General features: G+C 33.0%; 1 protein-coding gene across 8 annotated transcripts in view; it reads left to right on the top strand.

Annotated features, from left to right (window-relative positions):
- The window catches only part of CACNA2D1 (calcium voltage-gated channel auxiliary subunit alpha2delta 1), a 337,271-nt gene that overhangs the window by 228,506 nt on the left and 94,904 nt on the right, over positions 1-13,861 (top strand). For all 8 annotated transcript variants that reach the window (XM_036429577.2, XM_036429576.2, XM_036429578.2 and 5 more), the window contains exons 7-9: positions 6,025-6,156; positions 9,779-9,848; positions 11,931-11,981. In XM_036429577.2, the coding sequence (XP_036285470.1) occupies positions 6,025-6,156; positions 9,779-9,848; positions 11,931-11,981 (253 nt within the window). The remainder of the gene's footprint in view (positions 1-6,024; positions 6,157-9,778; positions 9,849-11,930; positions 11,982-13,861) is intronic.

Genomic DNA, 13,861 nt, shown 5'->3' on the forward strand with positions numbered 1-13,861 from the left:
TTTGATACAGATGTACCAGTGTTATTTATATTTTAAATAAATAATTAAAAATGTTGGTTTTCTACATATATTTGCTTCATTTGAAAGCTGTAGTTGACATTATAATGTTAAGGTTTTTGAAATAGTAATTTTGTGTCTTCTATGCACATGAGGCCCTGAACCCTGAATAAGTCAACAAAATATATTTAGACTTAAAGTAGGGGATCAATAGTGCAACACTTTATGGGGTTGAAGTTTACAGGAAAAATGCATTCAGAACTTATAAATAATTCTGTATGCCTTGTCAGAAACAAGATATAGACATGCCATTTATTTTAAAAGAATTACCGTACCAAATGTAAGGTGCTTCTTTTATGCTATTGCAAATTAGATTTTCCTTTCTTCCCCTGAAAAGCCTGATTAAAGAATGGAACACTCTAAAAGAGAGAATCCTTGAACACCAAGGCCATGTTTTTAAAAACCAAGTATGAGAATAGAGATGTATCCTTGGCATTCTGCGTCAATCATCAGTGGAATCCTGTTAACCATTCAGAACAGAGGCCCGAAGTCAAGGTTTGCTTCCCCAGCATTCATGGATTTGAATAGGCTTAGCCTTGGACATCTATAAAAGACTTATTTTTGCAAAATCTAATTTTCTAACAAAGATAAAGTTCTTCATTTCTTTAAAGTCAGCTGAACATGAGGACTAATTTTGCTCTTATAGAAATAACTGTAATAAATTCTGTCAAAATGTAGACAGAAATATTGAAATTATTTAATATCATAAAATACCGGTAATATTTGAAAATTATATCATCTCTCACTTTGAAGAAGTTTTGCTGTGGGTTTTTGTTGACAACATTTATTGGGGATATTGCTTTTTGCAGAGTGGATTCATTATCTTGTGTTTATGATACTTAACGTAAGTTCATTAGTTACTGGCAGGAGGTTCAAGGCTAGATCAGCATCGACCAGTTACTCTTCTATAGTGGAAAAAAAAATCTCTCATTTACTTCTAATATCCATTCAAATGAAAAATCATAAGCTTGTGTGAATGTAAAACATTATTTTTGGAGGTTATTTTTGGAGGTTATGGGAGAAGGAAGACATGAGTAAATACAGGGGTAGGCAGAAATAGGTTTACAGTTGTGAGTACAGGAAACAGTTTATTCTTGTATTATTACTTTTTAATTATTGTATTATCTAAATGAATAATTAAAAGCATTAATGCTACTATACCATCCCTGTATAGTACACAATATTTTAAAATGTAATACATGTATAATACATAACTGATATATATAAATAAAATACAATTACTTAAAATACTGCTATACAATTTATAGAAAACCAGTCAGAACTGTTATCCAGTTATTAAGTAATTCTGTCCCAATAACAGGTAAAGTTTTGGTTTTGTTGAAGACATATTGCAAATTCTTTTAAAAATATTCTGGAGTTTTTGTATGAAACATTATTTGGACACTAATTTATATCAGTATTTTGGCAATTAAATAAAATCTTTTGGATTTTGATTTCTTGCTCTGGAGTTTCAAATAAAGACTGTGACTTACAGAAAACTAACTGCACTATAACAGTGTATATAATATACATTGACAAATGGAAGCTTACTTATAGTCTGTTTATCTTTATTGAGTTAGATTACCTTAATTATTCTTTGCATCTCAGGTCTTTCTATAAATGAGCAGTACAGTCTCATAATTCAAAGTAGTATTGGCTGAGAATAATTTTCCACGAGATTTGGTCTTGTTTTGTTTTATTGTAGAAGGATTATGCTTTGTATCTTTAATTTTCAGTACTATGGTGTAAGAAAAGTGGAGACTCTTAAAAAGTGGAGACTCAGACCCAAAGAAAGGCACCCACACCATAACCACAAAAACTCCTTGTACTATAAAACAAAAGATCTCCTTATAATAACTTTTTGAATGTGCCTGGCTTCTTACCCAATTGTAGCCAGGATAGTTGATTAAAAAATCATCCCCCTAAATAATCTCTACCTGACGATTTTAGGTGAGAGAGAGTAAGTATCTTCAGGAAATGAGATACATTTGTTTTAACCATGGCCAATATTCTGCATTCCTTTTACTAGTACAATATTTTTCAGTCATCTGCAGATTACCCAGTAATTTGAGTTGTGTTAATACCATAGAAATGGAGAAATGACACACCCTCCCCCTGAAATTCTGAAATAAGCTAGTATTTAATTCTATACGTTTTAAGAAGACAAAAATCTGTTCCTTTGAGGATACTAAAATAATATATGCTTATTAGTCTAGTGCAATGTATGATGTAGATCAGAAAAACATAACCAAATAATGAAGAAACAGTTAAAATATTCATACTTATTTGCTTACTATGATACTTTATATATTTTTGTATTTATAGTTGCTTTCAACATAGCTTAAGAAGATATTTTCCTAGTGCAGCAATATATTTTCCTTTGTGGTTTTGGTGTCTTAAAAAGTTGAACACAACTGAAAACAGTTTGGCTCAGTGGATAGAGCTTTGGCCTGTGGACTCAAGGGTCCCAGATTAGATTCTGATCAAGGGCATGTACCCTGGTTGTGGGCACATTCCTAGTAGAAGACAGCTGATAGATGTTTCTCTCTCATCAATGTTTCTAATTCTCTATCTCTCTCCCTTTCTCTCTGTAAAAAAATCAATAAAATATATATTTTTTAAAAAGTTGAACACTATGATAGAATGAATGACTCTTGCTCTAAAATTCTCTGGTTAAGGACTGGAGATCCATACTGTCTTCATGGTTTAAGTCCGCTGAAATTGCTAAAGACTATGTTCATTTTGAATGACAGCTACAAGCAGGCTCCCCTTGAAAGAGGTTGCACTTTTCTGTGCTCCCATGGCCAACTTTTAATTTTAATTTTTTACTCCAGACTTTCAAATAAAGATAGTGTCTAATAGGATAAAGATAACATCCAATAGCCTTTATAAAGAGCCACTCACAAATGGAAGTATTTGTGTTCTTATTCATCGCTGTATGCTATTATCAAGTTGATAAGCTTTGTGATAGGTATACAATACCATTTCTTTCATTCTGAGTTAAATTTAAAATCAATTCAGGGTCCTATAATGTAAATATTTTAAATACTTTGCTCATTTGCAGATGACCTAAATTTTAGAAAAACATTTTGAAATCTACTTCAATAATAGCTTATCTGAATAAGAGAATTTCCAAGTCTATAAACGGCAAATTTTAAAACATATCACCAGTATAGTAAGAATATTCCAGAGTTGGCTTTTCTCCCAACTAGATAAAAGTGTAATGCACAGTCAGCGTATCACAGCCTAATCTTTATAGTTGTTAATTTACCAAATAAATCTTAAGAAAAAAATAGCCTTGAAAACAAATAAGTTTATTAAAATAATTAGATATCAGTTTTTGCTTGATAAGAATTAAATAGTCAAGGAAATTGAAAAGATAGAATAGATTGGAGATTAATGAATACTACCAGATCATAAATAAACATGATTATTTGCTCAGTAGAATATTACTGTTAAACTTATGAATGTTTAGAGAAAAGTACAATATCCCTCATTTTCTGGGATGTTTTGTAAATTGCTATCAATATTCATGAATAGTGAGCATCACTTCAGGTTACCTGTGTGAATATAAATTTTTATATAGCCAGTCACTTAGTGTTCATTGGATCATGCTTTTGCATAAGAAATCACTGGTATCTCAGATGCACCAGGAATCCGACCCAGCTCATGAATATTCACATTCACACTGGTCTTTCTGGAAGCAACCACGTCTATAAAGATGGAAATCTTGTTAGTTTTCAATAATGAGAAATGTATTAGGATGCTGGTCCCAGAACAGTTTTACAATTTTACCGTTTTCATTTTTTTTTGTAAATGATTCACTTTAATATACACCTTTTTTGACAGAAGCTCTATCTTTTACATTTAAAATGTCTTGTGCATGGTTTAGCCATAATTGCATTTGCTTCCTTTATTTGATGTGGTCACCAAACAGTATCTCCAGACCTTATCTGAAGCTAATTTTTAGTTTAGGTTTGATCATTGATTCTCAAGAAGAGAGGTGTCCATTGTGCTAATCTGTTCAGGTCATGGTATATATTTCACACACAAACACACACACAAAATAAAAACACATACAAAATGTCACCTTTTTGTGTGGAAGGAAAATAATATTCTAAGCCAATTAAATATTTAGTATGCTAAACATAGGGTGCTGTAATTACCGAGGCCCATAATTACAAATTATATACTACTTTAACCCTTTTTTTTATCCCACATTATAATACTTCTTTCATTGTAATGAAAGACATATGTTTCAGTCAGCAGTTATAAGTAGGTATCAAAATCAATGACTTGATCCTTATTAGCAACATATTCTAATTATTAATTGAGCTAACTAGAAAAAAAACACTTCATAATGATAGTAATAAAATATGAGCTACTTCGTATTTCTAACACTGACATTGTCAAACCTCAATCATTTTTTTGGTCAAAATAATTTTTTTTAATTTTTTTTATTGTGTAAACACATTAAATTGTGATCAATGACAAATACCTTTTTGTTTTTTAATTCAAGTTACACACCAGATTATGTAACACTTGAGAGCAGTGGTCATCAAACTGTGCCCTGAAGGGTCCAGTAGGGGTCTTTGAACTGCCTGAAAGTTAGAGATGCTGCCATTGTCTGTTTTACGTATTACTAGAATCCCGGAGCACAGATTCATGCACATTGAAAGGAAATTAATTAGAAGAAATACTTTGATATGGTTATTTGTCCTCTCTCTATAGCAGTATCAACCAAATTCACGATAGACAATGACATATTGAAACACACATGTGATTGGCACGAGTGAGAGCATTATATGTATCCTGCATATGCAAGTCAACTTATATATATATATGAAGCACTGCAACTTCTCTTTCAGATAGCTGTCAGTAACACAGTAGTAAATATCAACACAAAGCAGTTATTATTGTAGATCACCCAGGGAGAGCAAAGGGTAAAATATTTAACTGCAACAGTGTTTGGCTATATTCAGCACAGTGAGAAAACCTGAAGTTATTTTCAAGTTCCACTATTTCTTCTTTTCAGTTGTGTCAAGTTTCTAAGCTTTCTAAATCATTTTTCCAGTCTAATTAAAAGGAAATAGGATTCTACCAAGTCTATCTACCTACTCCAGGACTTCTGTGAAGATCTAATGAGATGAGGCACAGACATTTGGTTAAATTGTAAAATGTTTGCACCTGGCCGTAATGCAAGTTGAGTTCCTGGGCTGAAGAAACTTCAAGGAGGCTGGTTGCTAGAGAGGAAACCAGGCATTGCTATATGACATAATTAATTCAGTGCCCAAGCGACGGTTTCTGTGCTGGGCTGGGCTGTGGGCTGCATTTTGTGCAATGGGTTCTCGGCAGCATAGGCTGCAATTTGGTGGGGTGTTGCTCCGGAGTGGAGGCGGGACCTATATCCCACTTAGGGGAAGCCAAGTGTTGGTTTGTCAGCATCAGGTCTGTGGTGCCATTTATTTTTAAATGGCCAGTGCATGCCATAGCAGTTCCTGCTTTGAGAATCTGCCCCCTGGTGGTCAGTGTGCATCATATCTACCTACCAGACAGAGAGGAACACCTAGCCATAAATATATATATAGTATATAATTCTCAAGAGGGAGCAGTTTTGCCCTCCCAGGGATTTCTGATACTGTCTAGAGGTAGTTTTGCTCATTATTAACAAGGGGGACTGTACTGACTTCTCATAGGCGGAGGCCCAAGATGCTGCTAAGTATGCCACAAAGCACACAAAGCTCCCACACAAAGATTGCCCAGCCCAAAATGTCTAAAGGCCGACCTCCTATAAAATTTTTTTTTTGAAGACAAATTCCATGTCTAAACATTTTGATAGCTACTGGATTAAAGTACTTTATAAGAAAGCAGTGAAATTTTTTTTTTTTTTTTTTGCGAATCAGTGGAGACTGATTCAAATATTAATTATAAATTTTTATTAATTTCTTTCTTTTTTGTTGTTGTTAGCAACAATTGTGTTAAATGAACTGAACTGGACAAGTGCCTTAGATGAAGTTTTCAAAAAAAATCGAGATGAAGATCCTTCATTGTTGTGGCAGGTGTTTGGCAGTGCCACTGGCCTGGCCCGGTATTATCCAGGTAAGTGCTTAGTGAGTTAGTGGGTACCAGACAAAATCCTAAATACAGACGCTTCTTGAGAACACTCTGTGACCTTCTACGTTGAAACAAAAAGATAGTTACCATGCTACTTTTAAAAGGAAAGGCTATTTCTCTTCAAATGGCTTTGTAGCTACCAACATCACTTTAAACCTTGACACCTGGAGTCAGGCCAGGTCGCTGTGAGATCAGGGATCAGGTATTTGTATATCTGGAACAGGAAGTGATCCTGAATCCTAAAACAGTTCTGAGATAAAGGGCCACATGCTCTGCATGGACCAGTGAGTCACATTGAGAGTTGAAGAGAATTCCCAGGAACTAATTGAAATTTTTCTCTCCAGATCTGGTTTATGTTTCTATGTAAAATGCATTGATGCTTTTCGTCCATCACAAATGTGGATTTGTCGAAATGAATATAAAGGGAAATAACATGCAATTTCAATGAAATAAAGCTTTCTCAATGTGTCAAGTTGGATTCATTTTGAGGGCATCTCAGCAATGAGATAGATCTATTCGATGAAGATGAATGTGCTTTATACATTAAAATGGATAAACCCTTTTGTGATGCCCTTTATATTTTCTTACAAAGGAGGGTTTGGAGAAGTAAATCTACCAGAAAGTGAAAAATTAATCACTAGTCTATCCTGAGAACCTGTTGAAAGGACTTTTAGTGAAATGTCTGATTCTCCACTTTTAAGAACAAGCTGACAAGCACAAATGCATTTTATTTCTCAAAGACATGGCCTGGGTTATGGGATAGTTAAATAACTTGACTTGAAACAGTATGGAGCAGAATTTTTCCTGAGACTTGACTTTTTCTAAACATGTTTTGCAAGTAGAATTCGTTACAATAAAAAAATTCACAAAAGTGAACATGGGGTGAAATATAAATTGGGTAATATCTAGATTTGTATGGCAATAACTTGGTACCAGAGGGAAATTGATTATGTTAAGGAGGAAGGGCAAATCAGTATGGTAAAAGAGAACTAGGAAGTAAAGATTGAAAAATAAGAGGAAGTAAAACCATTGTGCTCTAGAGTTGGAAGTAAAGATAGGTTGTGTTATATGTTATAAGCCCTTTCAAAGATGGCTCTTTTTACAAATAGCAATTGACTTTTAAAAATACTATTTAATCACATTCAGTTCTTTCATCTTACATGCTAATTGAGGAAGAAGCTTTAACCTTTTAAAGCCCTATTCACATACTTTCAAATGTGTTGCCATTTGTCCACTTGTTCTGGGGAAAAAACGTTAAAGGTTTAATTTAGCTGAATCCTTGAGATCCCTCTGGAATATTAGCTGTGGAAGCAACCCTGTGGTCTCCTGAAATACCTACATTTGAGCAATGGTTGAGCAAACTTTTGATTTCCTAGGTTCTCTGACACCTGGATATGGGTCTATAACCCCTCGCTGTCTAGCAGATTCATCCTTTACCTTGCTGTGTGAGCCATGATGCTAATTAGGTACTGTAGAGAACCCATTCAGGGATGGCAGTAGTTGGGCAGCAACACTCAGATTCCTGAAAATCTTGTGAACTATGCAACACAAATTTATTGAGTTAATTAAAAAAAAAAAAAGTCCAAACTCATTATTTGGCTTGGCATTCAGAACCATGACTAATACTCTATAGCAGATGACTGAGACAAGCCTAAAATAATGATTGACATAACATCAGTTAGATCCCGGCAATTGGACCAAGGTTAAAGGTATTTTTAGGTATGTGAAATTCACCTTTCTTTTTCTTTTAATGAGAAATAAAATGCGAAGTCTGTAGAATAAGAAAAATGCACTTGAACTTGCTAATTGGAAATGCAATTAGTTTTCATGCGAAATGGTGTATCTACCAAGAGAATCAGCTTGCAATGCATCATTATGAGCTGGATTATTTCCTAGCAGCTGAAAAGAAAAATTGATACTGTCCTGTTATTTTAGACTGTATTAAACTAGAAAATGGATTTGTAGTTCGCATACTTTCTTGAGAATATAACTAACACACATTTAGTATTCTGATGTTATGTATAAACACCTTTAAGTCAGTAGTCCAACAACTGACAGAGTACACCTTAAATATCATATGAAGTAGGAGCGTAGTTCACTAGATGTATTCAATGATAAACTCGCAGTTCAGAGGAAAGCATTGTCATGAATGATTAATATCACCTTTAACTTTGGCTTTCAGAAATTATATGCCCACAAGGTAGTTGTTATTCCCACCCCTTTCTTTCTTCTGTCATCCCAAAATCTTGTTGGAAAAGCAAAAGAGAGTCTAAACTGAGCAACCTTTCACTTTTTGCAGGGATTTTAGAAGCCCTTATTTCTTCTCAAAGCATGTATCTTTCATTCTGCATCATTATGAATCAGATCATTTCACTGTATGGTTATTAGTCCTTTTTACTATTTGATCTTCCACAGCTCTGAGCCTATATAAATAATGTAGCGGTTAATTGCCACAATGGGGTTTTACAACAAATTAATTAGTAATATCACAGAAGAAATCACATTGTTTAATTTTACCATAATATAAATATCTTAACTATAATCAAGGGATATGTCCTAATAGTAGATATTTCAAAAGACTGCTAAGAGAAGATTCTTAATCTTTTTAAATATAAACCATTTAAGAACCATGAATTATTATTAGAAATTTTTCTAAGGGTCATATATCTAAACATGTTTGAGAAGAGGACTTGTTCAGCATAAAATTATCATCTCATTCATCAACTTCTAATGTCATAGATTGGGTCTAAGTGGTGTGTGTGTGTGTGTGTGTGTGTGTGTGTGATTGTGAGAGAAGATTTGTAAAGCATTTAAATTAAAATATAGATTTAATTCAATTAAGTATACATTAATTACATTTTAAATCAATGCAGTTAGACAAAAGTATTTTTTTCTGATTACTGAAAATGGTAAAAGCTCTGAATTTACAAAAGTTTCTTGAATCTGTATTGAATTACTTCAAGTCATTTAAATAAATTTAAGGAAAACAGTTTTTGTATAGTTTTTAAATTATAATTTAATCTTTTAATTATAATTTCAAATGGACTAGCTATTATCCAACATGTTAATAATAAAGTTAAAATTATGATATTGTATGATAACAACCCGAGAAAAACAGCAATCTTTTTTATAGATAAAGATAATATGGCTTGGATTAAAATATAAGGATTAAATAATTGAAAGCATAATTTCCATGGGTCCCAAATCTGTTTTTCTTTTAAGGTAAATTTTTCTGTTAATAGAGAAAAAGGAAAATATATAATTTCTAGACACAAGTCAGCACCCGGGAAATCCCTCTGTCTTCAAATTATTTCTGAAATAATATGAAAAAGAAAATATGTTAACTTTCTTTTATATTGCTATATTGTTTTCCATTTTTTTGCCATTTAAAAAAACCAAAAATTATGCATAAAAATTGTATCTCCCATTTTAAAATTGTTGTGACTAAGAAGAATGTGTCAATGGTGTTTTTGATTTATTTCAAATACTATTTTTATAGGTCATATCTAATATTTTGATGTAATTTCTCTAATTTTTAATGTTACTTAATTTATCTCTCCCTTTTATTCTCTTATTTTTCTTTTTTTTCTTCTTTCTTTCTCTTAAGCTTCTCCATGGGTTGATAACAGCCGAACTCCAAACAAGATTGACCTTTATGATGTACGCAGAAGACCATGGTAAGAATGTTAGGTAATCATGAAAAGATTAAACAGACAAAAGTAGGCTACATTTTTTTGAGTGTGAAAGATGGATGGAATCTTTCCATTATTAGAATGAATATTGTCTAATTATTTAAGTGGCTCTAGTATTTTTAAAAATGTTAACAAATGCATACAGTTAAAAGTAAATGAAGATAAATTCACATGGGAACATACTTTCATTTGAATATTGTTGAAATTAATCAACAATTTCAAATCAACTACCTTTATGTGTAATTCCATTTCCAAAAGTATTTTAGCTGGTGGGGTTTTTGTGGAAAGACCTCCAGTTTGCTTGGAGTAGAGCTCTAACTGAGCCTCTGGACTGAGTAGGAGATAGTTTGTCTTTGCCAGTCAACTAATGGGAACTGGCCCCAAGCTATAAGAGCTGCCCTTAGCTATATATTGCTTAGGTGGTGTTTTTTTTTCAACTAAGTATTATTTGTTTTTCACTAGTAAAGCAACTCATTCTCCTAATACAAAACTCAAAAAATACCAATAACTTATAATTTCCCAACTTATGTGTTGTGGGGTTTTAGAAATATATTTAATATATCTTTTCTTGAATTAGTTCACATTATGTCCAACAGACTGCTGTATAATCTACTCTTTTCATAGCAATACCTTTTAGTACCTGTTTGTAAGGGATACACTTTACATCATTTTAAAATAACGACTATGAGGTAACGTATTTAAGAAATCCCCTATTATTCAACATTTAGGTTATTTCTAACATTTTGCTAGAGTTCAGACAAATTCTAAGACATAATGTTTGATTCAAAGTAAATGTATTTAATGCTTTTATGGTGCCCTGTTAAATATCCCCGTAGCAATTTACATGAACATCAACCATTATAGTCATGCAAAATATTATTAATTCACGTATTATGTTTGTTAATATTTCTCCAAGTGTGGTGGCTGTGAAGCAATGGGAGGTAAAGACAATTACATCACATGATTTGGATTCGGGGAAATAGTTACATTATTTTGCTCTTCCTCCTTTTTAAATAAAAGTACATAAGTAACTTTGCTTTCCATTGGAATATCCCAGCAGCGCCTCCCCTGGCCCTCTTATAGAGATCTAAACTTGCCTGCAAGTTGTAAACTGTTTCATGAACACAGCAAGGAGTCCTGAGTAGATACTATTGGTGCTGGATGCTGTCTGTAACTAACTGACAAATTATAGGGCAAACTTATGGGAAGTGAGGTTTGGGTGAAGGGGCATCCGAGAGGAGTAGAAAGTTGAATTCAGGTTCAGCCCTGCCTTGTGGGGAAAGGAGATCCCCGTGCCCTGGCCCTCTTGGCCAGGCAATGTGAACTTTGGGATCATTCAGCTGCAGTTAAGTTTCTCCCTCTACAATTCCTGAATGATCTGAGAACTCTCCTGTGGTCTCTTTAAAATGCAGAGATTCTAAATCTGTAGGGCTGGGTTGAACTTGCGAATCAACATTTTAAAGTAACTCTCCAGGTGATTTCATTGATGCTAAAACGTTTAAGAACTACCACTGAAACTCTTGGCAATAACATCATATATTTTCTGTTTTTAATTTCTTTATTGTCCCTTTGCATTTCTCTTCTGTTGATGTTGCTTTTTGATAGTCCTAAACCACTTAGCTAGATATTGTGTTTAGTTTTTGCATTTAAAAATATGACTTAGTCTCATGATTATTTATTCTTACTGTTTCTTAGAATTCATTTTAAAATATGTAGTCAACAAATTGAAGTTCAGGATAATCCTCCTCCCCCCCCAAAAAAAAAAAATGGGCTTCCAGAAGTTACATTATTTTGCTCTTAGTACTAAGACATGTCTCTTCCTCCTTTTAAAATAAATATCTGAAAAACGTAATTGAAACAATATGCCTCTGGCATCCCTACTATTATAGATTTTTAACATGGACAATGCAAAATCATGAATAAGAGCAGAACATTGTTGACTGAAATAGCATAGAAGTAGGTCTGTTTGCAAAATACCTTATCTCCAATTAGGAAATATCAGGGTAACAAATATCAATGTTTGCTATTTTGCTAGAGAAAAATATATTTATTTGGAATTTGTTTCAGGTACATCCAAGGAGCTGCATCTCCTAAAGACATGCTTATTCTGGTTGATGTGTGAGTAGTTAAATGCTATATATTTATTTCTATATTGAGAATATAGGTGGACTCATAGATTACAGTGATGTGTTGGGACTAGAGAAATGATTGATAGGTTGGGGGAGAAGAACAAAATGTTATTATGATTACTTTTATATTCAGACAAAGAAGCCATATGAAGAAAGTAACAAAACAAAAATTATATTATTGAAAATAAAAATAATCTATATTAGAATTGAAAATTGTGGCCTGGCCTGGTTCTCAAAGCTGGACTTTTTTGAAAAATAGTAATTTGCTTCTAATTTGGGGGTTTATATTTAAGATATCTTTAAGGTATAGTCTGGCTAAAACTAAGCAGTTCCTGCTACAAAAAAAAAAAAAAAAAAAATCACTCAGTTGATGACTAGTCATTAAGATTCAAATAACTTTGAGGGTTTTGACCACAAAACTGATAAGAGTAAAATGTATTAAATGTCAATACTGGAACTTTCTCAAGAGAAATGCTAATGTATGTGAAAGAATTCCAGGAGTTTTTATATTGGTCATTTTATGTGTTATAATGTTTCAATTTAAGGTGTGTGTGTGTTCCTCTAATGAAGTTGAAAATGAAATGATAGAGCATAGAAAAAAACATATATCCTGCTATAAAGGTTTAGTTTTTAAGAATAATACCAAGGAATAAAATCAAAGCATATGGCTTTGCTTATTTTCCCTGAGAAAATAAAGGTGTGTCCTCAAATGTTCTTCACCACATCAGAAGAAACAGAATACAGCAATTTGTTGGCAAATATATCTGTATCCCAGGCTAGCATTAACATTTGAAAATTTCTCCATTGTGACCTAAAGTAAACAAGTTCAAAACCTTATAACCTAGCCTGAGAAGAGAAGATAAATGAATTAGCCAAATGTAACTTAAATGTTTATTCCCATTTCATTTGTTCAATGCATTTAAGCTATATCTCATTTAAATTATTGAGGAATTTATATCATACATAAATCCTTAGGTACAAATTTTAAATGGTAATATAATGTGTTATAATCCTATTGGATATATAATTTCCAGAAATAATTTATCATATTAAAATATTTGTAAACCAAATGCATATCCCAAAATTGAAAGTATATATATTTAGTAGGTAACTATGAGCTATTACTAGTATTGTATTAAGGTGTGTTTCCAGAATTTTCGTCTATTAGCATGGCAAGGAGAGGCAACTAAGAGCTGCCTGCAGTAGCTGTTAACCCTAGTTCAGCATCTTCAGGTCACGGAGATCTGAGTCAGAGTGGAGAGAAGAGGAGAGGAACAGAGAGAAGTGGAATGAATGAGGAAATTGTCTGAAAGGGAAGGAAGGTTGTGGGGAGGAGTACATTGGACTAAGACCTACCTTGATTATTACCAAGAACATAAATAGGAAAGAAAAATATGTTTGGGAATAATTTGTCATTTTGGACATTAAGCCTATGGTTGTTTAACAAGCAGTGAAGTGGAAAAGTGGGGAAAGTGGGGAGCTAGAGATGTAGAATTGGTAAGTTGTCTAGAGATGAGCCCCACAAATGATTGAGGTCATTCTTGGGCATCCTAGAGAAGAGACAATTGAAGATTGAACTCCTGAATATATCAACTTTAGGATACAAAATAAGGCCTTTTGTCCACATTAAAAAATGCCTCTTATTATATTTGTTATGCTGCTGCTTAATTATTGGTGTAATCAAGTAAAACGCTGGATAACCATGAGCAATGACCTTAAATGTTTACCTGCAGAGGTTTTAACCCCTCACTTCTAACTTGGATAACCAAGCTGGTATTAAGTTATGTTTCTTTACTAAGTGAATATGCCCTGAGTATCCATATTTTCTTAAAATAGTCATGTGTCTTTTAATTTTTATAATTGTGTTTA

This window comes from Pipistrellus kuhlii, unplaced genomic scaffold, assembly GCF_014108245.1.
Source record: "Pipistrellus kuhlii isolate mPipKuh1 unplaced genomic scaffold, mPipKuh1.p scaffold_m20_p_10, whole genome shotgun sequence".
NCBI classification, from domain to species: Eukaryota; Metazoa; Chordata; class Mammalia; order Chiroptera; family Vespertilionidae; genus Pipistrellus; species Pipistrellus kuhlii.